Below are 24,606 nucleotides of genomic sequence, written 5' to 3'. Positions count from 1 at the left end.
TGCACTTATATTTTTCTGGATACAGTTTCATCTCTGTATGTAGCCCTGGCTGTCCTGGAACTCATTTTGTAGACCAGGTTGATCTTGAACTCAGAAATCCTTCTGCCTTTGCCTCCTGAGTGCTGAGATTAAAGCTCTCTTCTACCACATCCAGCTAGTTTGTTCTATTTTGATTATTTAAAATTGGTCCAGAAAGTATGCTTTATTCAAGAACTGTATAGTAAACCCTATTTAAAGTGTGTGTTTGAGGGCTGGCAAGATGCCTCAGCAGGTTAATGGTGAACCTGGTGATGGAAGAAGAGAAGACTCTTGCAGGCTTTCCTGATGCCTTTACATGCTGTGGTGTTTCTGGCTGGGGAAGGGAGTACCAGTATGCAGAGACACACACAAAGGAAAAACAATATGAAAATTATATATATATATATATATGTGTGTGTGTGTGTGTGTGTGTGTGTGTGTGTGTGTGTGTGTGTGTGTGTGTATGTGTATGTATGTATACACACACACACACCTATGCTGCAGTGTTTACACACTGTCAGTAGAAAGCAGTGTAAGTTAATGGGAAACAAAAATAATTGCCACATAAAACACTTTGAACACTAAATTTCTAAGCCTGAATGATATTTTGAAAATCAAAATATTTTAAAGTTCCAATTTTCATACAATAGTAACCTGTTTTAGACCTTGTTACAGCAGTATTTAGATAAAGAAAGTAGAAAAGACCTCTAATTGAATTTAAGCACAGATTCTACTTTCTGTTCTTACCAGGGTTAACAATAGTAAACAAAATATAGTCATTTAAAAATATTTTTTGTTTGTATACATGTTCCTGTGAGTTTGTGCACCTGTGCATACAGGTGCATGAGCATGTGTGTGCATATGTTGGAGGTCAGAAGTTGGTACCAGATGTTTTTCTCAGTTACTCTCCATCTTATTTCTTGAGATAGAGACTTTGGCTGAACCTGGAGCTCATTGATTTGGTTAGGCTGCTAAGCCAATGAGTTTCAGGTATCTTCCTGTCCTCCGCCCCATCAGCTCTGTGGCTACAGATGCAAGCTATGCTGCTATTGTCAGCTTTTATGTGAGTGTTGGGCTTTGAACTCAGGTCTTCATGCTAGCGTGACAAGCATTTTACTGACTGAGCTATCATTTTTAAGTGTATCTTTTAAACTTTGGATCATTTCACTTTTTTGTAAGGAGTGACATTTTATACAATCTATAACATTTATATGGTGCTTTATAATTTTACAGAACAAAACAGAGAAACTGGCAATTTAATTGTTCATGAATTTATAAATGTGGTAATCTGTCCTTCAAGAATGTCAGGATCAAAAAAAAAAAAAAAGAATGTCAGGATTTGGGGGCGGTGGGGGTGGGGGGTCTAGCTCACTGATAGATGCCTTGAAGACTCTGGGTTCACTTTGAAGGCCCAGGGTGGATTTGATCCTCAGTTCTAGTGTTGGGGGAAGGAGAATGACACCAAAGTCAAGCAAACAAACTAAAACACTTCAGGCTTTTTCTTGAGATGAGAATTTATTGAGATGTTTTTTGCTTTTTTTCTTTCTAAAACTATTAATAAACACAGCAGTGCATTTTCTTTTTTCTCAGACCTCTAAATTATTCAGATTGGGAGATAAGGGAAAATAGTATTTTGATTTCTATAGTTAACATACGGTTTTGAAATGTATTGTTTTAGGACTATAGAAATGATTTAGTGATTGAGAACATTTGCTGTTCTAAGGACCCAGCATACTTGTCAGGCAGCTCAAAACCACATGAAACTCCAGTTTCAGGGGACTGGGTGCCCTCTCAGCCTTTGCAAGCACCTGTACACACATTGCATACATATAAACTGACCTACACATATCAATAAAAGTAAAAAGTAAATTGTTGTTCCAATCAAACTAGTCCACAAATAAACATACCTTCAGTGAAGCATCTTTAAATTTAAAAAAATATGTTTCTTTAACAGGTTTCAATAATCCAAGAACTTGTTACTAATTATGAAGCTTCTCTTAAAATGAATGGCTTTTTTAGCCCTTATGGTAAGTTTGAACTAGACTAAATTGGAACTTAATTGCTCATTTCAATCTAATTTTGATCACAGAAGTACTACTTTACATTTATTATGTGTGTGCTGTATAGATGGCTGCTTACTAGTTTTGAATTAGTGAATGAGAGAGTATTTACAGTGTTAGTTAACTTAAAATTTTTGTAATATTGACTGGGAGTCTTTTTGTTTGTTTATTTTTGTTTTTGTTTTCAAGACAAGGTTTCTCTGTGTAGCCCTAGCTGTTCTGGACTCACTTTGTAGACCAGGCTGGCCTCGAACTCACAGAGATCCACCTGCCTCTGCTGGGATCAAGGTTCTGTTTGAATGCGTCACAGGTGGTGCCATGTGCTTGTATCACGTCAGGAGGCTTGAAGCCTTCTGGTTATCTCTGATGCTGGGTTTCTTATTAGGCTGAGGTGCCTGTTAAAAAAGTTCCTCAGACCTAAAGATTTCAGCAATCACTGAGGAGTGTTTCCTGGGTCCTTTATTTCATTCTTACTCCCCAGCTATTAGCTGGGCAGGGCAGGTTATTGGTTGAGCCCAGGGCCTCATCCATGCTAGACAAGTGATAACCCCAGTTCTGAAGTCATTTTAAAGATCCCTCCTTCTATCGCCGGGCGTGGTGGCGCACGCCTTTAATCCCAGCACTTGGGAGGCAGAGGCAGGCGGATCGCTGTGAGTTCGAGGCCAGCCTGGTCTACAAAATGAGTCCAGGATGGCCAAGGCTACACAGAGAAACCCTGTCTCGGGGAAAAAAAAAAAAAAAAAAAAGATCCCTCCTTCTTATACTTTGGTCTCTTGAATTAGTATATGTGAAAGGTTAATGTTTGATTCTTTGTCTTTATTTGCATTTTTTCCTAGTTATCTTTCTATTGCCATTACAAAACACCATGGCCAAGGCAAGTTCTATAACAAACACAAAAACCTAACATTTAATATGGGTCCATGGCTCCCAAGGGTTAGACTCCATGACCACCATGACACAGAGTTCAACTGGGGATCAAGCATTCAAATATAATAGTGTATTGGGGCCACCAGAGCTTTCTAAATTATGCTTTCGTGTGTTTGCATTCTTGTCTTGCCGTTTGTTTTGTTGGCTACATATACTAGGAGTCCTTCTGTTGCTTCACTGTAGACATACCTACTATTCTGTACTCCATTTTGAATGCGTCTTTAGTACAGGATAGGGAGCAGAATAGAGTTCAAATAATGTATGTCATACGGCTGCTTTTGTTAGCTGACTTTGGACTCTGTGCCCTAATCTTAGATCAATCTCATTGGGGTATATTTTTTGAGTCATAGTCTTCTTCACTTTGAGAGTGCTTTAGCTGTGTTAAAGCTTATGGTATGCTACTTGAGACAATTAGACACTCAATGTGGTAACCCTTGTGACCTTGGAACACATTCCTCTGTTTCTGTTGTCATATTTGCTAGCAGCATATATTTTGCACAGGTAGGCAATATGTAATGTGGCAGTTCTTGCTTCTGCTGAAGTCATACGATGATAAGTAGGCAGTCTCTTCTCTGAGTTACTTTATTTTTCTGGTTCACTGCATTGTATTTTCAGCGTGAGAACTCATAAAATTAGATTGTTCTTTCTCTACTACCATTTGTTTCTTTGGAGGTAATTAGGCATTAGAAGTCTGTTAAACTCTGATTTTTTTTCTCTGCATGGCAGTTACCTTTTGAACTTGATGCCATAGAGCCATACTTTTTCTGTTGAGACTGATCATTTTTGCTGAGCTTTTGCTCTTAATAATAACAATGGGGCACTGGTTCAGAGGTTAAGAGCACTGGCTGTTCTTCCAAAGGTCCTGAGTTCAATTCCCATCAGTCACATGGCAGCTCACAACCATCTCTAATGAGATCTAGTGCCCTCTTCTAGCATGTACGGGTACAACACTATACATAATAAGTCAATATAAAAATAGTAACAATTGATTTTATTCTGAATTGGGGAGATAAAACATGTAGGTTTGCTTTACTTAGTGTTCTTTCTATAACAACTTATTATCTGTTTGGTTGCAGACAGTGGGGAAAAGGAACCCCCAACAACTCTACTCTGGGTCCAGTATTTCCTGGCTCAGCACTTTGATAAACTTGGACAGTATTTACTAGCTTTGGAATATATTAATGCTGTGATTGCTAGTACTCCAACTCTAATAGAATTATTCTACATGAAAGCAAAAATTTACAAGGTACGTCTTAATCTTGATTTTTGAATCGTTGGAATTGAGTCATTTTTTAAAAGGCTTGAAATAGCAATAATTCCTAGGACTCTCTGATAATTTTTTCTATATTCTAATAATTATAAGGAATTCTTATTGTATAATCGATGTTAGTCATTTGGTTCAGTTCTTAGTAAGTGGAATTATAATTACCTAGTTTTTCTAGATAAACTGACAAAATTATGTCAAATTTCTGAGCCATTGTTATATGTTTTCCCCATTTCCATGACACCCACTTTCTCTTGCTCGCACACGGCTTTCCCTAATGCCTCCTCTCCTGCAGCACATGGGCAATCTCATAGAGGCTGTACAGTGGATGGATGAAGCACAGTCTTTGGACACAGCTGATCGATTCATCAACTCCAAGTGTGCCAAGTACATGCTTCGCGCAAACATGATAAAAGAAGCAGAGGAAGTGTGCTCCAAGTTCACAAGGGTATGTGATTGTCTGCATTAGGGAAATTGAAGTTCTGTGATTGGTTAAGTTTGCCATTAAATTCATAAATTCCTTTTTTAAAAAAATCCCATTAGGGTGCGTGCGTGCAGGCGTGCATGCATGCGTGCGTGCGTGCGTGTGTGTGTGTGTGTGTGTTCAGAAGAGGATTGACAGATCACCTGGAGCTAGAGTTAGAGGTGGTTGTGAGCTGCTCAACATGGTTGCTGGTAGCTGAACTATGGTCCTCCTGAAGCTACGAGTGCTTTTATCCTAAATTCAGTTTGTGCTGACTGGTGGTATACACCTTTAATCCCAGCATGCGGAGGCAGAAGCAGGCCCGTCTCTGAGTTTAAGGCTAGCCTGGTCCAATACTGCTGGTACCACATTGTGTAGGCTACTGTGCCTATGCCATCTCAGCTTCAGAAACACTGCTTACAGTAGTTTCTGCTATGGTTACATACTTCTGACTCCAATTTAACACAAAAGACATGGGCTTAGAATCAAAGACTCCCAATGCAGAGCACTGGCTCCAAATAGCTGGAGTGCTGAGAGAGGGTTAGAAACAGTGATAGGTATTGGGAGAAACATAGTAATATTGTTTATGTTCACATAGCACATACGCAGGTGTCTTATGTTTTATAGAAAAGTAATTGAAACTTGGAAGAGGATACTTAGGACCATCCTTGGTCATGCTGTGGGTAATACTGTGGTTCATCGCCCTTGTACTACATCAAAGATGTTAAGATAAGAAGACACTAAGACAAACAAGCATAAAAGTCACTAGGTTTGGGGCTGGAGAGATGGCTCAGTGGTTAAGAGCATTGGCTGCTCTTCCAGAGGACCCTGGTTCAATTCCCAGCACCCACATGGCATCTCATAACGGTTTGTAACTCCAGTTCCAGAGAATCCCAATACCCTCACACAGACATCCATGCAAGCAAAACATCAATGCATATGAAACAAAATTAATTTTAAAAATCATTATGTTTTTATGGAAAAATACTGTCTGGAAGATGAAGGTAGGAATTAGAAGTATAGTTAAACATGAGTTATAAAATTTAAGTTAAAATTTCAGTCCAGAGATTTAGACAGATGACTATCATGTATCCTCAGGGGTATAGCAGAATGAGAAACAGATCTACCAGTAAATGAATGAATGAAGAGCTCACAGTTACAGATTGTTTATAGCTCAGAATTGAAGAGAATTGTAAATGCTTGCTTGGTAGTTCTTTACAGTAATCTTTTTTTGAAATAAAGTAACTTTTTTGTCATCAGAAAATGGAAAATACACATAGCTATACAGGAGAGATAAGGTAAAATTTTTAAAGATTTATTTATTATTTATACAATATTCTGTCTGCCTGTGTGCCTGCATGCCAGAAGAGGGCACCAGATCTCATTAGAGATGGTTGTGAGCCTCCATGTGATTGCTGGGAATTGAACTCGGGACCTCTGGAAGAGCAGCCAAGTGTTCTTAACCTCTGAGCCATTTCTCTAGCCCAATCTCATTTCTTCTTAAATCTGGAGATAATCAAGTTTTAGACATTTTTTTTTTGAGAGGCTCTTGCTGTATAAGCTCATGCTAGTCTTACACTTGACATTTTCTTGCCTTTACCCCCTAAACATAGGGAATTTGTAGATGTCTAATAAATTTCTAAGAATTGAAATGATAACAGAAAGTGGGCTGAAAAAAGACCAAAGACTGAAAATGTTTTTTATAAATATACCATTGCCATATTTCTTGAAATCTCACAAATAGGTTTAAAATCAATGTGTTCCAACTGATGATAAAAACACAGCACCCTACATTGATGCCAAGTACTTTATATCTTACATTCATAAGCCTAAACTGACCAATATTTGTAACAGATCCAGAGATCTTTTTCTTTCTTATCCCCCTCCCCGCCATCCCTCACCCCATTGTTCTTGAAACAAAGTCTAGCTATATACCTCAGGCTGGTTTGGAACTCAAAATCGTCCTGCCTCAGTCTCCAGGTTCTGGGATGATAGGCATACACCACTATGTTCAGTGTGCTTGATTTAGTAGCGCATGGCAAGAGTGAGAGTGAAGTAAAAAAGACTTGTTATGAAATAGCAGGTACTGTTAAGCTCAGATGCCTGAACAAGGAACATGACAGTGCATTGCCTAGCCCACAGGAGGGAGCATGGGAAAATGGAAAAGTTACTGAGAGATGTGATAACAGGGTTAGACCTTTGCCATAGTGACCTTGAGTCAGCAAGGAAATGTTAAGTAGCAGAAAGAAAAAGAGGGTGAAAAAAAGATAGGTAATTATTATTGTTTTTAAAATAGTTGAAATAAGAGCTTTGATGCTTAGAAGTACCTATGGTAATGTGGAGTCTGTTCTTGACAGTGGTGAGCATTCCAGTAGAGCTGAGTAAGTACAACTTGATAGTTTACAACCCCCGGGGGCCACGTGATGGCGCACACCTTTAATCCTAGCACTCTGGGAGGCAGAAGCAGGCAGGTCTCTGTGAGTTCAAGGCCAGTCTGGTCTACAAGTGAGTCCAAGACAGCCAGGGCTACACAGAGAAACCCTGTTTAAAAAAACCAAAAATAAAACAATAAAACCACTAAGGAGGGATGCAAGGATGGCTCAGTGGGGACAGCCAAGGCTACACAGAGAAACCCTGTCTTGAAAAACCAAAATTATTAATTAATTAGTTAATTAATTAATACAATAGTTAAAATATCGTAAACCTTAACTTATTTGCTTACTACTGGTTATTATCATTGTAATACTTGTGGGCATAGTTGGACAAGAAAAGGTGACTTCCTATCATGATTTGAACCCAATACTTTAAATGTATTTTTTTTTAAAAAATCTGATTTGGGGAATCTGTTTTATTGCTTGCTGCTTTATATTTATGCACGTTTCCATTTCAGGAAGGAACATCTGCCATGGAAAATCTAAATGAAATGCAGTGTATGTGGTTTGAGACAGAGTGCATTTTGGCCTATCAGCGCCTGGGGAGATATGGGGATGCCTTGAAAAAATGCCACGAAGTAGAAAGGGTGAGTTGTTAGGGTGGAATTTGGTTTCATCTGTAAGTGACAAGAAAATCAGGTGCACGTCTACACTGGATCATCTGCCTCTTCTGACTGACTTTGAGAGCTTCATTTGGAAACAGTTCTTTATATTTAGTATTGTGAACAATGTGAAGTAAATGACGACCTTTTTGGTACGTTTGGCATGTTTATTTATTTATTTTCTGAAGGGAAAGGGAAAGCAATTTAGTAAAAGCATTTTGTGCTATAATTGACATACACTCACAATTTCTTTTCCCTGATCCGGCCATTACTTAATTTTCATCAGCAGCCTAGGAGGACGCACAGCTGGTGGCAACCTCTTTCCCCCTTAAACGTCAGGATCTGGTCCACAGTCAGCCTCTCTCCAGTTCGTCTTCCCAGGATGTTTATTCTCACACTTGGTACCCTGTACATCAAATGGCCAGTTGCAGGCTTATTTTATTACTTGCATTGAGAATTATGTGTGTGATATGCCTCAGTGAGGACACTTTTCTTTTCCTTTGTGTGAATTTTTGTTTTCCTGTTCTTTGTCATCTCTGAAGCACTCTCCTTCTACATGGACCACAGGAGGAAAGGAGCCGCAAATGCACCCCTGAGGCAGTCCTCAGAAGCCCTCAGTTGTGGGGCACTCGGCACCACTCTTCCCCTGCTGACAGTATAAAACCACAAGCGTCGTAGTCAGGTGAGCCTGATGTCTGCACCGTGGCAGTCACTTTGGCCTTCTTCCCACGTGAAACTCCTGAGGTTACCCAGAGGAAGGCCCTGTCTTAGGGCGGGGCTTTGATGGGAACCAGAACTAGGATTATACTAGAATCTTCATAGAAATCAACGTTTGCTTTGTTTTGTTTTTGTTTCTCCTGTCCTTTAAATTTGTATTTCTAGGGGAAAGATTTCTCATTTTCTCTTTGAGAATTCTAAGCCTCTTGGATTATATGTTAAATGTGCAAACATTGTAGTTTAAGTCTGGCTCCTATTTCTGTGGTGAAATTGTAGGACAGAGTTAGGACTGGCGTTGCAGGCCAGAACTCAGGAGGATCATAACTTTTAAGGTAGCCTGAGTTGCAAAGTGGTATTCAAGATCAACGTAGGTGACATCATGAGACCTTGTCACAACAATAAAGGGACACAAGATGGGATGGTATATAAATGTGCTTGTTGTACAAGCCTAGGGACCTGAATTCAGATCTCTGGGATTCCCTGATGCTCATGGTGTTAGGACATGGTAGTGTGTATCTATAATCCCAAGACTCTTAGGGTGAGTTGGGAGGTGGAGATGAAGCAGAGCCAGGAAAATCCCGTGGAACGTGGGGGCCAGCTATCCTGGAGTACTCAGACAGCAAGAGAGATCCTTGTAAAACAAGGTTGGAGGGGCTGGAGAGATGGCGCAGTAGTTAAGAGCACTTGCTCTTGCAGAGGACCTGGATTTGATTCCCAGTGTCCACATGGTGGTTTATAACCATCCCTGACTCTAATTCCAGGGTATCTGATACTATCTTCTGACCTTCATGGATACCACACATGCACAGACATACATGCAGGCAAAGCACACATACACATAAAATAAATAAATGGAAAAGAACCAGCAAAACAAAATGAATGGAAGGTGAGAACATCCACATCTGCCTTCTGACCTCCTCATATGTGCTATGGTACAAACATGCTGTCACACAAAAATAAAAAAGAACAAAAGCTAGCAGTGAGAAATACTGTCAACAGCTCAGTCAGTGCTCCCTAGTGCCTGTCACTTCAAACGCCTCCTGATTGTTAAGGAAAGACCTTACTGTCAGTGAGACGTAAACTCTTCCTAGCATTTTACAGATTTGTAACTTCAGTAAGGATGCAGCTAGGAACCTACTCATTTTTCTGTGAAAGTTTAATTTGAATATTCATAGGGTTATTATAGTTGGAACTTGTCAGACTAAGTCCCATTCTTCTTAATATTATTGCTTACATTGCTTTATGGTTTTCAGTATTTCCTAGATTACCAAACTATGATAAATACATCTTCTGTTACTTTGTATCATTAAGTTTATAGTGACTTTAGGTGAATAAGTGAATAAAATTTTTAATGTCAGGTAAATTACTTCTGGTACTAAGAATGATTTAATTGAAAGAAAATGTTTTTGAAGGAAAGGGCTACTTACATTAATTACCAGAGATTTAAATATAGAAATCAACACCCTCTGGTCATATGGCTTTTTTTTTTTTTTTTTTAATGGCAAAGTCTTTTTTTTTTTTTTTTTTTTTTTAAGATTTATTAATTTATTACATATACATGTATGCCTACAGACCAGAAGAGGGCACCAAAACTCAGTAAAGGTAGCTATGAGCCACTATGTGGTTGCTGGGACCTCTGGAAAAGCAGACAGTACTCTTAACCACCAAGCCATCTCTCCAGCCCGTCATAATTATTTTTTAAAATGTAACTATAGAGCTGTGTGTGGTAGCTCACACCTTCAATCCCAGCACTTGGGAGGCAGATCACTGTGAGCTCAAGGCCAGTGTGGTCTACAAAGTGAGTCCAAGACAGCCAGGGCTACATGTCTCAAAACAAAACAAAACAACAAACTAACTATATTCAGAGTTTGCTATTGACATTCTATGAAGAATCTGAAACATAACAAGAAGAGAGTCACTTTTCATGCCACTTGTAATGATTATATTTATACTAAAAATAAATAAGCTTAACTCATTAACTCATTTACATATATGTAAAATGTGTTTAGTATGAAATGGTACATTATTTACCTAATGACTGATTTCTAATAAAATTAATACATTCAAAGAAAATTCTTAATGTCATTGGAAAGATTAACGAATATAAATTTCAGGATTAGGAGCTGGGAAAATGACTAAGTGGTTGAAGTACTTGTTATAGGTGCATGAGATTCTGAGTTCAAATCCCCAACACTGATAGAAACAAAACAAAACAAAAAATAATAACAACAAAAACAGGCATAGAGGCATGCATCTGAGGGGATCAGACAGACAGACCCTTGGGATTTCCTAGCTAGGCAGTCTAGCTGAAATAGTGAGCTACTCCAGGTGCAGTGACTGACCTTGTCTCAACAAACGAAAAGGCAGTTGAGGAAGATGCCCTGCCTTCAGCATCTGCTGTCTTCATGAACCCACACAGAAAAACGTACAACCTACACACACAGTTTGATTGGAGTAGGGGAGGTAGCTCATTTAGTCAAAGCACTTGCCTTGCAAGCATGAGGTCCTGAGTTTGGATCCTCAGAATCCATGATAGAGTGATGTGCTTCTGTAAGCCCAGCAGTGACAAAATGGGGTGCAGAGACAGATGGATCCCTGGAAGCTATGGGCCAGCCAGCCTGACCAACATGGCAAGTTTCTGGCCAGTAAAACTGTGTCAAACAAAATCCAAAGGCCCCTGAGAACAGACATCTGAGGTTGTTCTCTGACACCAGTACACACACCACTCTCTACACCTTCAAGAATGCCTATATGCCCACATGTGCACACACAAAAAGTATAGACTTCAAAGATCATTTTTGTTTGAGACAGGATCTCACTATACATGTATTCCTGACTTTCCTCTAGACCATGTTGGCCTCAAACTCATAGAACTCCACCTGCCTCTGCTTCTTTGAGTGCTAAGGCTAAAGGCATGCACCACCACACCCAGCTTTCAAAGAGGATTTATAATTATACAAGTTAACTTATACCTGACTTATAATTTAATAAGGAAATAAATACCTATCACAAATAAAATTCTCCATTTTATCTTTTAAATAGAGTAAAACTGAGAAACCAAATAAGGAGCAGGTCTTTCTGCTTTGATCATTTCAATCAAGAACTCTTTCATTGGGAGAAGCTTCAGCTTTCACATGCTGTGTGGCTTCTTAGAAATTGGATATGAAACTTTATGGTCCATAGTACCTTTTCTGTCTTCATTTTGTCCCTCAGTAGATTTTAAGATTATCTGTAAAGGTCATGTGGTCCAGCTTAATCTGAGGTTTTAAGTTTATATAAGCAAAACAGCTATCTTCAAAGTACTGGCTATAAGCTTGTATTTATTGCAATATTCTAAATTATTTTTCTTTTTTAAAACATTGATTGAAATCTCTTTTTTGTGTGCTGGTTTGTATGTGGGTCAGGGCAATATATATTGTGTTTCTAACTGTTTATACAATCTAGGATTTCTGGCAGCCTAAAGCCTGTTGCAGAGGCAGGTGGATCTTTGTGAGCTCGAGGCCAGCCTGGTCTACAAAGAGAATTCCAGAACAGCCAAGGCTACAGAGAGGGCCTGTGTCAATACCCCCCCCCCCCAAAGAAAAACCCCAAACAACAACAACAAACTGTTGGATCCTTTTAAGTTTTCATGTGCTTTATAATCATAGATTATTTACAGAGGAAGAATGGTTTTCCTCCTTTGTCTATTTACTTACTTATTTACTTACTCTTTCATACTACATCCTGACTACAGTTTTCCTTCTCTCCACTCCTCCCAGTCCTGCCCCTCGTCCCCCTTGCTACTTTTAAGAACAGACATTTTGTTGTTTCTCCATGTGATAAGTTCTTAATTTTCTCAGCCAAGAGTTTAGAGATAGGACAGATAGGAGAATGGCTAGAAGAGAGGGCCTCACACACAGTCCCTGAAGAAAGTCATATTCTAAAGCTTTGATAGCTTTTCTCAATTCTTTGCCAACCAGTCTTAATCAAACCCCTTTTTTTTTCTTTCTGTTTTTGTTTTATTGAGAGAGGGTCTTGCTATGTAGTCAGTGTTAGCTTCAAAATTCATAGCCAAGCCTAATTTTGACCATCTGTCAACAGTGGCTGCTAGGCAGGGGGAGGAAGGAGTTAAGATTATTAATTTAGTTGCTTATGTAGTATATTCTGCAATGCCCTTGTTCATTATAAAGCAAAATATCAATAAGCCATAGCTGTAGTATAGTACTTTTTCTGACTTCATCTAGCCTTTTTTTTTTAAACCATCAAGAGCTCTGTGGAGTAAGTAAGCACCCAGGTTTGCCTGTGGTCGAACTGGAGAAACTGGGAAGGCTTGTGGTAAACTGGGCTAAGTTGGTCACCCAGTTTATGGAAGACATCAACTGGAGAGAGGCAGCTGTGGGCTGTTACTGATAAAGGTGGATTAAGTGTGTGTGGTTCCAGATGGCTTCTGCAGTCCACTTAAAATCCATGTCTACTGGTATTTCTAGGGATGTCTTTTGAAGCTTGTCATCCCCACCTTATACAAACCATGTCTTGTAGTTCCTTAGGTGGTTTCATCTTCCCGTGTGTTTCGTGACCTAGTACTGCTCTTTCCCTTAGCAGCTGTGGTGGATTTTTATGTATTACTCTATTATAAGCCTGGTTTACATTAAAGAAAAGCACTAACAACTTTATGAAATATTTTAGCCTTTGAATTTTAAAAAATAAATTGATGTCACTACTTACTAATTTATCTCTTTAGGAAAATTCAATTTTCAAATATATCCTTAAAACATGATTTTCTAATAAGTGAACTAATATGAAATGTTCATTTTTTCCCATTTCTTGTTCTCTGTGTTATTCTTTTTAGATACTAGGTATTTAGTGTGATATACATCTCATGTTTCTAATTACAGAAATGACTAAAATATCAAGTGGTTAGGAACAGTTGCTAATGTGTCCTCTGCACAGTAAGTTACCAGAGCCCTCAGCAAGCCCTCCTCGCCCTGAGGGAATGTGGAATACCTCATTTTTCTGTGGTAGTCTGGAGACACCAAAGTGGAGTAGGGAAGCAGAGGTATAAATATATGTAGGGAGAAACTTAAATTCTAACATTACTTTGTGTGGATTGGAGATGAGTTTCCTTCTTTTTGTGAAAGGAACTATTACTTCCCCTTTAGAGGGCTGCAGTTGGTTGTGAATCCTCTGGAGATGTAAGTGCTGAGCCTGCTTGTTAGGGGTAGTTACTCTTGTTTTCACATGGACTGAACACTTAAGAACTCAGGGAACATGGGTGTGTCGGTGGGCTTCTTCACTAGGAAAAGTCATAATGCTGTCTTTATAATATCACTTTATTGATAGGAATAAACCTTAAAATGTGTTGATTGGTCTGCCACCTTAAGAAGCTGGCTTCAGCCAGGCATGGTGGCGCATGCCTCTAATCCCAGCAGCCAGAGGCAGGTGGATCGCTGTGAGTTCAAAGCCAGCCTGGTCTACAACAGCCAGGGCTACACAGATAAACCCTGTCTTGGAGGGGGAAGAAAAAAAAAGAAGAAGCTGGGTACACAGGTTTATTCCTACCTTAGATTAAATGATTAAGGCACTAAGAAATGCAAGACTTACTCATATGCCTGATAAGCCCTTCCTCCAGCTGGTATGTACTGTGCTGTGTGCTGGACTCTGCTAGGAAGGGGGCTTAAAGATGGGAGTCTTGCCCTCACAAGAGCTCAGGGAGGAGGAGACAAGTCAGTTTGTAGACATTTAGTGTGAACCTTCATGTAGTCAGTTTCAGAAGTGTGTTTAGCTCTGCCTTGTTGTTTTTTATTGGCATACAGAGGAAAACTACATCAGCATGTGCTAATTTCCAGGTTTAAAAGATGACCTGATACTTTGCTTATTGGCATAGGGTATCATCACAAAGTATGAGGTAAGAAAATAGGATAGACTGTAGACGAACCTGTTGAGATCAGGCGTGTTCAGAGTGTTGGAGCTGCAGAAATGACACTTTAAGTTGAATGCGGAGAACTTGATGCCTTTTGTATTGTTAACATGGGAAAGAGCAACCAAATGGAACTGTGACTGTATTGTTTGGGAGCTTTTTATAATTTTCTTTTAAAAGGTAAAGGTTATTGACATAAATATAAAGGATAATCTTGTGGTTTTTGTCTTTAAGCATTTTTTTGAGATAACAGATGATCAATTTGACTTCCATACATACTGCATGAGAAAGATGACCCTCCGTGCTTATGTTGATCTCTTGAGATTAGAAGATACTCTCAGAAGACATACTTTTTATTTCAAAGCTGCTAGATCAGCAATTGAAATATATTTGAAATTACATGATAACCCTTTAACCAGTGAAAGCAAACAACAAGACAAAGATTCAGGTAATGAAAAGATTTTAAAAGAATACTAAATTTTAGAATGTAGATGATAATATTATCATCAGATACTGACATATTACATAGAAAAATGTATCAACAGATGTTTAAGGAGATAAAAATGTTAACTACCTTGATTTAGTCATATACTATGTACTGCATTGTATTGTCTTGCCTCACTTCATCTGTTTGTGTAACTAAAATAAAATCTAAAAAATAATAAAATAAAAGACTATGTTGCCGAATAGATACGAAGGCTGTATTCAGTAATTGATACATTGGTTTGGTTTGGCTTGGTGTTTGTTTGTTTGTTTGTTTGTTTGTTTTTTCCGAGACAAGGTCTTTCTGTATAGCCTTGGCTGTCCTGAAACTCACAGAGGTCCGCCTGCCTCTGCCTCCTCAAGTTCTGGCACTACAGGCATGCACCACCATACTGGGGCTGGTGTTCTTTAGTTGATATGTCTCCGTCAACCCAAAGAGATGACATGCATGCCTCCTCCTACCCCCTAGGCTTACTGCCCAGCTGTCCTCAAAATCTTGATATTTCTGCTACAGCCTCCTAACTGTTGTTAGAAATATACCACAGCATCAAGCTCAGTCTTTCTTGATTCTGTTTTCAGTAACATCAGTTAAGAAAGAATATAAATGTCTGTGCTCTGCTTTATCATCTTTAAATGGTAATTGGAGAGAAAGCCTTTGAGAGTCAGTGAGATGACCCAGTGGTAAAACTCTTGCCACACAAGCCTCATGGTCTGAGTTTGATCCTGGAACCCATGTAAAGGTGGAAGGAGAGAACCAATTCTATTCCTCTGGCCTTCATGCATGCACTAGGGCTCAACCTCCTCGCTACACTCCCCACCCTACCCCCCACCACACACTAATAAATGTTCTCAATTAAAATAAAAAAGCTTTGAATATCTCAGGAAAAATACACATTCTTACGACTTGTATCTGCTTTCCTGAAAGTGAGATTGCCTCTGTTGCATCTCAGTGACTGTAGTGCCAACGTCCACGTGGAGGCCCACTGTATAGGAGCAGGAAGTACAGGTTTCATTACACACAATCTCTCACCCTTGAAACGTCTCAAGAGCATAGTCGCTACATGTTTACAACTTGAATCTGAGTGGAATAGAGTGGTTTGCTTGTTATTTATTGTGTGGTAGACTGTATTTGTTTACTGTTGTGATAAACTATGCTGGCAGAAGCAGCTTATGGATAAAGGGCTTATTTTAACTCACAGTTCTAGGTTAGGATCCATCATAGCAAGAAGGTCAAGGCAGCAAGAACGTGAAGCAGCTAGTCACAGCCACAGTCAAGGGCAGAGAGGGGATAAATGCGAACATTGAATGCTCAGCGCTTTCTCCCTTTTAATTGAGTGTGGGACCCAGACTCAGGAAATAGTGCCATTAAGCTTTGGTGGGCTCTTCCCATATCAGTTAGCAATCAAAACAATCCCCACACACATACACCCCCAAGCTAGACTAATGGAGACAGTCTCTCATGGAGACTCTTCCCAGGTGACTCAACTCTCTCTGAATCAGGGCTGGATTGGAATTAGTTTAGTTATTAATGCAACCAACATTTATTGTTTGCCTTTTGTGTGCTGTGTTTTGGCTAGTCATAAGAGTATACTTTATAAAACCTTTTACATAGTTATCCTTTGTCTCCCAAAAGAAAGCTATATTAATAGTGTATATTATAGAAAAGACAAAAAAATGTAAAATGGCAGTCGTGTGTTTTGCACATTTGAATTTTATAGAAAATCTGTCAGCCAAAGAACTGAAGAAAATGCTTAGCAAGCAAAGAAGAGCTCAGATAAAGGCTAAGTTAGAAGAGAAAAAACACACAGAAAGGGAACGTCAGCAGAAAAATCAAAAGAAAAAAGGAGAAGATGAAGAAGAAGCCGCCACCAGTGGTCCTAAGGAAGGACTTCTACCTGAAAAACTAGAAAGGGTGAGTTGCATCTACAATTACTGTTTTATGGTAAAATTTATGCTATTTGATTCTGTTCTGGGCATAATTTATTTAAATGTTTAAATAAAAAATAAGCCACTTGCAATATTTCAAGTCATTATGAGAGCCACTGGTAGTTGTTTGAATGGCAATATGCAAATTTTGGCAAATGCAAATTATATATAGAAATATAGACCAGAGTAGGCGCTCCTCTAAAGGTATGTTGTAATCTTCAGAACCGAATATGTGTATGTGACAAAGGGAAATTAGGGTATCCAGTGGAATTTAAGGTTGTAATTAGCTGATCTTAAGATGAGGAGACTGAGACTCCAGCCATTGAAGCAGAGCCTTCATGTATATACTGCAGCTCCTGGGTATGTGGGTGAATGCATCAGTTCTTTGTGCCATCTCATGTGTTTTGTTTTTTTGTTTTTGTTTTTGTCCTTCTATTTGTTTTGTCTGATTCCAATGTGTTCATTTTTGCTTTTACTTACTATATTTTATATTTTATTATCCCTTAGAAGCCTGTTGGTCTTCTAATGACAGACCGAAGGGATGTATCTAGGTAGAAAGGAGATGGAGAGGAAATGGGAGGAGTAGGGGGAGAGGAATCTGTGATCAGGATATATTTTGTGGGGTAGGGGGAATCTTTTCAATAAAAAGGAGAGGGCAGAGTTGAGATTGGTCTGAAATGTCCAAGTGGCCCAGTCTGTTCAGACAGAGCCTGTCATAAGTGGGGAAAAGCTGAAGAGGATAGGGGGATGTGCTGTGAAGACTTAATGTGGTGTTGCTAGCTTTCAAGGTGGAAGGAGGGGGCCACAGCCAAGGAATGTGGGCCACGTCAGAAGTAGAAAGATGGAAATGGTTTCTTCCCAGAGCCCATGAAAGGGAATGCAGTCCTCAGACACCTAATGAGCAGACCAGTGTGGGACTTAGAATCTACAGAACTGAAAGGAGCTTTTAAAAGACAACCAGCTTTTGGAATTTGTTGTAGCAGCAGTATAATTGTCTATGAAATGTGGAGTCATTGATTTGATATGTCTTACTACATAAATGAACAATACCTCACCTCCAAGATCTTGACAAAAATGTTAATAGTTATTTTGGGATCAGATTTAGGGAAATACTTAACTTTGATTCACTCACTCTAAGTCCTATTTTTTAAATTTAAATTTTGTAATTACATTGTTTCCCTCCTTGCTTTTAACATTTGTAATATATAAGGCATTATCAATACTTGGTGAATAATTTCATAAATACTGTGGAATAATTTCAAGTCGTTTTTTTCCCCCAGAGCTGAGTCAAGTCGTTTTTTTATTTGTATACTACTACCCTGATTTCATAGTTATAAAAATAATGTAGCTATTTCTATTTTGAAAACTGTTGGCCATGTACCTTTTTTAAAAAAAGATTCATTTTATTATTTATGTGTTCATATATGTATGGAGTGGGGTGGCTTACAGAGGCTGTTAGAGAGCATTGGATCTCCTGGAGCTGGAGTTACAGGTGCTTGTGAGCTACCTACCATGGTGCTTATAATATCTGAGCTATCTCTCCATCCCCTGACCATGTACTTTGAATTTGTTTACAGGTAATAATTTTGAAATGTTTTCATGCTCATTTGGCTGCAATAAAAAGTATACAAATTATTAAATAAAAAGTATATATAAACTTGAGGGGAATTTGGCTTATGTACCTTCTTTTTAAATACACAAATTTTTCTTTCTGCTTCAAAATAGATCAACAATCCATTAGAAGAAGCCATCAAATTCCTTACTCCTCTAAAGACCCTGGCTGCTGGTAACATTTACACCCACCTACTGGCATTTGAAATATATTTTAGAAAAGGTAACACCCTGTTTTGAATTGAGGTTTGTATGTGTCTGTTATTGTCTTGTTTTCCGTGGTACAGGGAGCTGAACTCTCGGCCTCGCATATGCTAGGCATGTGTTTTTTCAGTGAACTACACACGTCTAGCCTTGAGTTCAGCTTCTAACTTTTATATTGTTGACTGTATTAGATATAATTTTGTCATTTAGGTCATTTTTGCTTTTTAGAGATTCAAGTCCCTTTCACTTTCCTACTCAAAAGTTTGCTGGGCATCATATATTAAAATTAAAATTCAGAGCCAGGCGTGGTGGCTCACACCTTTAATCCCAGCACTTGGGAGGCAGAGGCTGGCAGATCTCTGAGTTCGAGGCCAGCCTGCTTTACAAAACGAGTCCAGAATAGCCAGGGTTGTTACACAGACAAACCCTGTCTCAAAAAACCAAAACCAAAGCCAAAACCAAACAAATTTAAAATCAGTGTGAGAAATAATGTGAACAATTATACAGATTGTTTACATGTGCTGGCTGCTTCTATGTCAATAGAAGCTGACGTCATTTGGGAGGAGGGGCCCTCACCAGATTGGCCTGTGGAGCATTTTCTTGATTGATATGGAAGATTCCAGCTCACAGTGAGCAGTGCTACCATAGTGTGTTGGTTCTTTGAAGTATAAGGAACTTTGAAGTGTGATGAAGTAGGCTAAGCAAGCCAGTAAACAGTTCCTCCATGGCCTCTGCCTCAATTCCTGCCTTGGGAATTCCTGCCGTGAGCTGCTGCTCTGACTTCCCTGTGTGATGGATTTCCAGCTATATATAATATGAAGTAAACCTTTTCCTCCCCAAGTTGCTTTTGGTCATGTGTTTTATTACAACAATAGAAACCTAACTAAGACATTTACATGAAGCAATTAAAAAATTTCTTAGGAAAACCAAAAATGGCTTGGGTAATGCAAATTAACTTTGAACTTTTCTTACAAGTGTTTTGTTTGTTTGTTTGTTTTGTTTTTTGTTTTTGTTTTTTATTAAGTCCTTAAATTGAATTTAAGTAAAGTTAAAATAAAGTGAAGATAACACATAAATCCTGATGCTGGTTTTTTTGTTTCATTTTGTTTTCTGGCACAGGGAAGCTTTTGCTAATGTTGCAGTCTGTTAAACGAGCCTTTGCCATTGACAGTAATAATCCTTGGTTACATGAATGCTTGATTAAGTTTTCTAAATCTGGTAAGTATAAGGAGGAGATAGATACTCATGTACATGGAGCTATGAGAAGCACATATAAGCCATCCTCCATTAGCTGTACAGGGAGGGGACAGCAGAGATGTAATCAAACCAGAGGCTTGCCTGATCTCAAATGCTGGTACACCGTAATTAAACAGTGAGATATAATTAGTGCATTTTAGACTAGACTATTTCTGTTCCAAAGGAGTGATAGAGCAATTTTATGATGTATAGATACATTAAGCTTAGCACTAAATATAAATATTTTTCAGTTGGTCTACTCGAACAGATGAAAAACAAATTTCAATGTTTTGTTTTCATAGTATCTAATCACAGTAATCTTCCAGACATTGTGAACAAAGTTCTAGCTCATGAAATGAAGAAAATATTTGTCAACAAAGATTTGCACAGCTTTAATGAGGATTTCCTCAAACACAATGCTACCTCTCTTCAGCATCTACTTGCAGGTTTGTATTTGGAAAAGTATTTAGCCTAGTTACTTTCCAGTGGACAAAGAAGATATCATGGGACCACTGTGTTTGAACTGGCCAAAGTGTTCTTATTAATAAGGAGAATAGAGTGTATTATAAGCAGTGCTCTGGGATGTGGTCGCACAGCCACCTAGGAAAGCAGTTTGTCCATCTTACTAAAGTTGCACATTAGGGGCTGGATAGATGGCTCAGCAGATTAAGAGTACTGCTGCTCTTGCCGAGGACCCAGGCTCAGTTTTCAGAGCCCTACAGGGTGATGCACAAACTATCCTTAGCTCCGGTTCTAGGGGACCCAGTGCTTGCTTCTGACTTCTGTGTGCACCAGGCATGTACATAATACACACACACACACAAAGCAAGCACACACACACAAAGCACATACACAAAATACAAGTATTTTACCTATGCCTTTTGATTCTATACTTTTGTAAATAACTTAATCTAACTACCACTGGTAGGTAGTAGTTTTCACTTGTAATCCCAAGACTCCAGATGGTGATGCAGGAGGATTGTAAGTTTAAGGCCAGCCTTAGTTGGCTACATATACAAACGCTGGCTCAAACAAAGAACTTTCAATGCAAAGATATCTGCTGAAATGTTTTAAATTCTGGGGAAAGAGAATGAACAAATGTATGTTCAGAGATACAGGAAATATTGGCAGAAGGTAGAATGGAATACCAGGTAGTCACTTAAAGCAGAGTTTATTCAAATGATTTATAACAATGATCAACTTCTAATAACAGTGATCAACAGCTTTTTTTTTTTTTTAAGTTAGGATTTCATGTAGCCCAGGCTGGCTTTGAATCTAATATGTAGATGAGACCAGGCTTTAATCTTCCTGCTTTTCCTGAATGCTAGGATTATACCAACCTGGTTATAAATAACTTTCATGATACATATGCAAATATGAGCAAACAATAAACCTCAACTGGTAAAAATATGCCTGGGAAAAAATCTGAAAGGATGTTTATACCAAAACTTTAAGATTGACTTTGGATACTAAAATTATGAATAATTTTTTTCTCAAATCTTTGTTGCTATTAAGTTTTTTGATGGGGACTTAATGTCATTTGGGTTGTCCTCTTACAGTCACTGGTAACCTGGAACTTCTTACTGCTTCCACATCCTGAGTACTGAGATTATAGCCTGGTACCACCACATCTGGTTTTATGCAGTGCTGGAGATTGAGCCTAGGCCACGTGAAGTTAGGCAAGCGTTCTACCAACTGGGCCACATCTCCAGCCTTGCTTTATTTATTTGTATCCTGTCTTGTTATAGAAAAGAGTTAGGCAGTAAACACATTCCTAAAATGTCAAGGGCAGCAATATTAAAGACTAGATGAAAGATAGAAAAGGAGTTGGAGACAAAATGGAAAATGTGTCAAAATTAACTGCCATATATATTGATAAATTTTATCTGAATCTTGTTGTTAAAAGTCTCCATCTTAATATATATGGTAGAAATACTTATATTTTTAAAAATTACATTTCTAGGTAGATAGAGCAGAGAAGAATTTCTCTTTGAGAACAGAGTAGGGGCTGGAGAGATGGCTGGCTGTTAGGAGCATGCATCGCTCTTACAGATGATCTGAGTTAGGTTTCCAGCATCTCATCAGGCAGCTCACAAGCACCTGCAACTCCAGCACCAGGGATTCAACAGCTTTGGCTTCTGTGCGTACCTGCACTCAACATGCGTAAACCTACTCACAGGGACAATACACACACACACACACACAAACTTAAAAAGAATGTAAAATTTTTTAAGTAATAATTTTTTAGAAAAGCAGGATAAAGCCTATAATCCCAGCACTACAAAGTGAGTCCAGGACAACCAAGGCTACACAGAGAAACCCTGTCTCAAAAAAAAAAAAAACCAATAAATAAATAAATAAATAAATAAATAAATGGTACTGGCTGAAATACTGATTGATGGTTTAGGATAGTCCTGTACTTATTTGTTTCTAAGCACATTTGTCAGATTGGGCTTTTGTGAGGGGGGTTCTTGTAGCCCTGGCTGTCCTGGACTTGCTTTGTAAACCAGGCTGCCCTCAAACTCACAGAGATCTGCCTACCTCTGTCTCCCACGTGCTGGGACTAAAGGTGTGCGCCACCATGCCCAGCAAAATTGGGCTTCTTTCAGTAAGTGTTTAATAATTGTGTAAAGGAAGAGATTTGATAATGTGTTTTGTTTTTAAATGTATTTTTCAAATTTTATGTATATTAATGTTTACCTGGATGTATGTTGACGCACAACATGTGTGTAGTGCTTGTGGAGGCCAGGAGAGGGTGTCAGATCCCCTGGAACTGTAGTTACAGATAGTTGTAAGTTGCCTTGTAGGTGCTGGGAACCAAATCTGGATCCTCTTAAGAGCAGCAAGTGCTCTTACATGCTCCTCAGATAGCTGTGCTGTGGTAATTCCGTCTCCTTGTAGCTCAGTGAGATAGTACTGAATAGGAGGAAGTTGGGAAGAAAGTCACAGTTGGCTGCCCAAAGTTCTAGGCCACCACTGATTGATTAAACACTTTAAGCCACATCTTAGTGGTCAGTAAAAGTCAGATAAAATGTAAGCCATAGGAGTTGCTCATCTTGAAATGTCTTGGAATTTCAGGCGCTAAAATGATGTATTTTCTGGACAAGTCAAGGCAAGAGAAAGCAATTGCTACAGCCACTAGGTTGGATGAAACTATAAAAAATAAAAATGTGAAGGTAAGATTTTTCACAGGCTGATTTATAGGTCTTGCAAGATCTAACAAAACATACGTCTCTAACAAAATAGTTCTAAGTGGGTCAGAAAGCTCAGTCTGGATACAAACCTCAGCTCTACCCATCTTTGACTGTGTGACTTCAGGCAATTTCTGGTGTACAAGTGGTGGCTGTTGTATAGTTGCTGACTTTGAGTTGACTGAAAACAAAGCCTGAGGTGCCTTGTACTAGCTCATACATAGAGGCACTCAGTAATGTGAGCTACTGTTACTGATAAAGGACACTTCCTGAAAATGGAGACAGGAGGATCAAAGAGTTCAAGGCTAGCCCTGACTACATAGTCAGTTTGATGCTAAGCTGCCCCAATAAAACAAAAACTAATGCTATCTTTTTAAAGCTTTTAGAGTATTTTCCCCTCTTAATTTTTCCCCTTTTGTTTATTGGGGAGGAAAATGCCATGCTATGAGTGTGGAGATAAGAGGACATCTTTGGGTGTTTGGTTCTCTATTTTACCACATGGGTCCCAAGGATTGAGCGGAGGTGTCAGGCTTAGCAGCAAGTGCCTTAACCTGCTGAGGCATCTTGCTTTTCCCTTTTTTTTTTTTTTTTTAAAACAGGGTCTTGTTAGTGATGCCTGTTGCGTAGTTGAGTTTGACTTGACTGAAATAACAGCATGGAGTGCCTCATCATGACTAGCTCATACATGAGACTCTTTAGTGCCTGTTCACGCAGGACTTGAAGTTGAAGTCCTCCTTTGTGCTGGGCTCGGAGGGGCCTGTGCCACCATGGAGTTTACCGTTCTTTATTTGAGATGGTGACTTACTGTAGATAGGGAGAAGCAACTGAAGTCTTTCTCTGGGATAAGGAGTAAGTTGTTATATGGGTTGATGAAAATTGCTATTAGCTGAGCTGCTTTTTTTTTTTTTTTTTTTTTTTTTCTTTATACAATTGATCTTTTGTCCTTGTGTCACTAGACTCTAATAAAGGTTTCTGAGGCGCTGCTGGATGGCAGCTTTGGGAACTGTAGTTCGCAGTATGAAGAGTACAGGAAGGCCTGCCATAACCTGCATCCACTTACACCTGCCTTCCTGCCTGCTGCGAATGAAGCCCTCGGTCCCAGCACTGCACTGAATCACACAGCTGGCCACAAGCTCTTGACACGTGAACTTTGAAATTTTGAGGGAAGTTGGTTCCTACAGACAGCTAAATTCACACCAGGGCCTCTTTTCTAGTGTACGTTTTCACATTGATATGAAATAAAATATTTGGATAGAAATTTTAAATGGAGTATTGTGTAAACTTATTTCATGCTGTGTCTAGCCTCCAATTCACATAGACATCTGTTACAATTACTTGTTTATACTTGTACAATCTTAACTCTCCTAATTTATGAGCATTGTTGCTTTTGTATTATACTTCAGTTGCTGATTACAGGATAGATGGCCCTCTTCTGCTATCTTCTTTAGATCCTAGTTTCAGATTCTGTTTTGACTTCTTATCTTTATTGGCTTGTTTATTTGATTCTTCCATTGTGAAGTGTTAACTGTTGTATGTTAAGAAATAGCCATATTTTCCATTTTGGTGGGTAATGTGA

General features: G+C 38.8%; 1 protein-coding gene across 2 annotated transcripts in view; it reads left to right on the top strand.

The window, feature by feature from the left end:
- Positions 1 to 24,393, top strand: part of Naa16 (N-alpha-acetyltransferase 16, NatA auxiliary subunit) — a 52,298-nt gene extending 27,905 nt beyond the window's left edge. Inside the window, exons 10-20 of one of the 2 annotated variants that reach the window (XM_051160871.1) lie at positions 1,973 to 2,049; positions 4,086 to 4,251; positions 4,565 to 4,717; positions 7,623 to 7,751; positions 14,614 to 14,827; positions 16,581 to 16,774; positions 18,514 to 18,622; positions 19,723 to 19,821; positions 20,142 to 20,285; positions 22,918 to 23,015; positions 23,987 to 24,393. In XM_051160871.1, the coding sequence (XP_051016828.1) occupies positions 1,973 to 2,049; positions 4,086 to 4,251; positions 4,565 to 4,717; positions 7,623 to 7,751; positions 14,614 to 14,827; positions 16,581 to 16,774; positions 18,514 to 18,622; positions 19,723 to 19,821; positions 20,142 to 20,285; positions 22,918 to 23,015; positions 23,987 to 24,184 (1,581 nt within the window). In that variant the 3' untranslated portion in view covers positions 24,185 to 24,393. Of the gene's footprint in view, positions 1 to 1,972; positions 2,050 to 4,085; positions 4,252 to 4,564; positions 4,718 to 7,622; positions 7,752 to 8,308; positions 8,449 to 14,613; positions 14,828 to 16,580; positions 16,775 to 18,513; positions 18,623 to 19,722; positions 19,822 to 20,141; positions 20,286 to 22,917; positions 23,016 to 23,986 lie in introns of those variants that run through there. The other variant, XM_051160870.1, reaches the window with a different exon arrangement.
- The last annotated feature ends 213 nt before the right edge of the window (positions 24,394 to 24,606 follow it).

Source organism: Acomys russatus, chromosome 18, assembly GCF_903995435.1.
Source record: "Acomys russatus chromosome 18, mAcoRus1.1, whole genome shotgun sequence".
In the NCBI taxonomy this organism is placed as follows: Eukaryota; Metazoa; Chordata; class Mammalia; order Rodentia; family Muridae; genus Acomys; species Acomys russatus.
The sequence above is the reverse complement of the archived record's forward strand: the minus strand, read 5'-3'. Positions and strand labels throughout refer to the sequence as shown.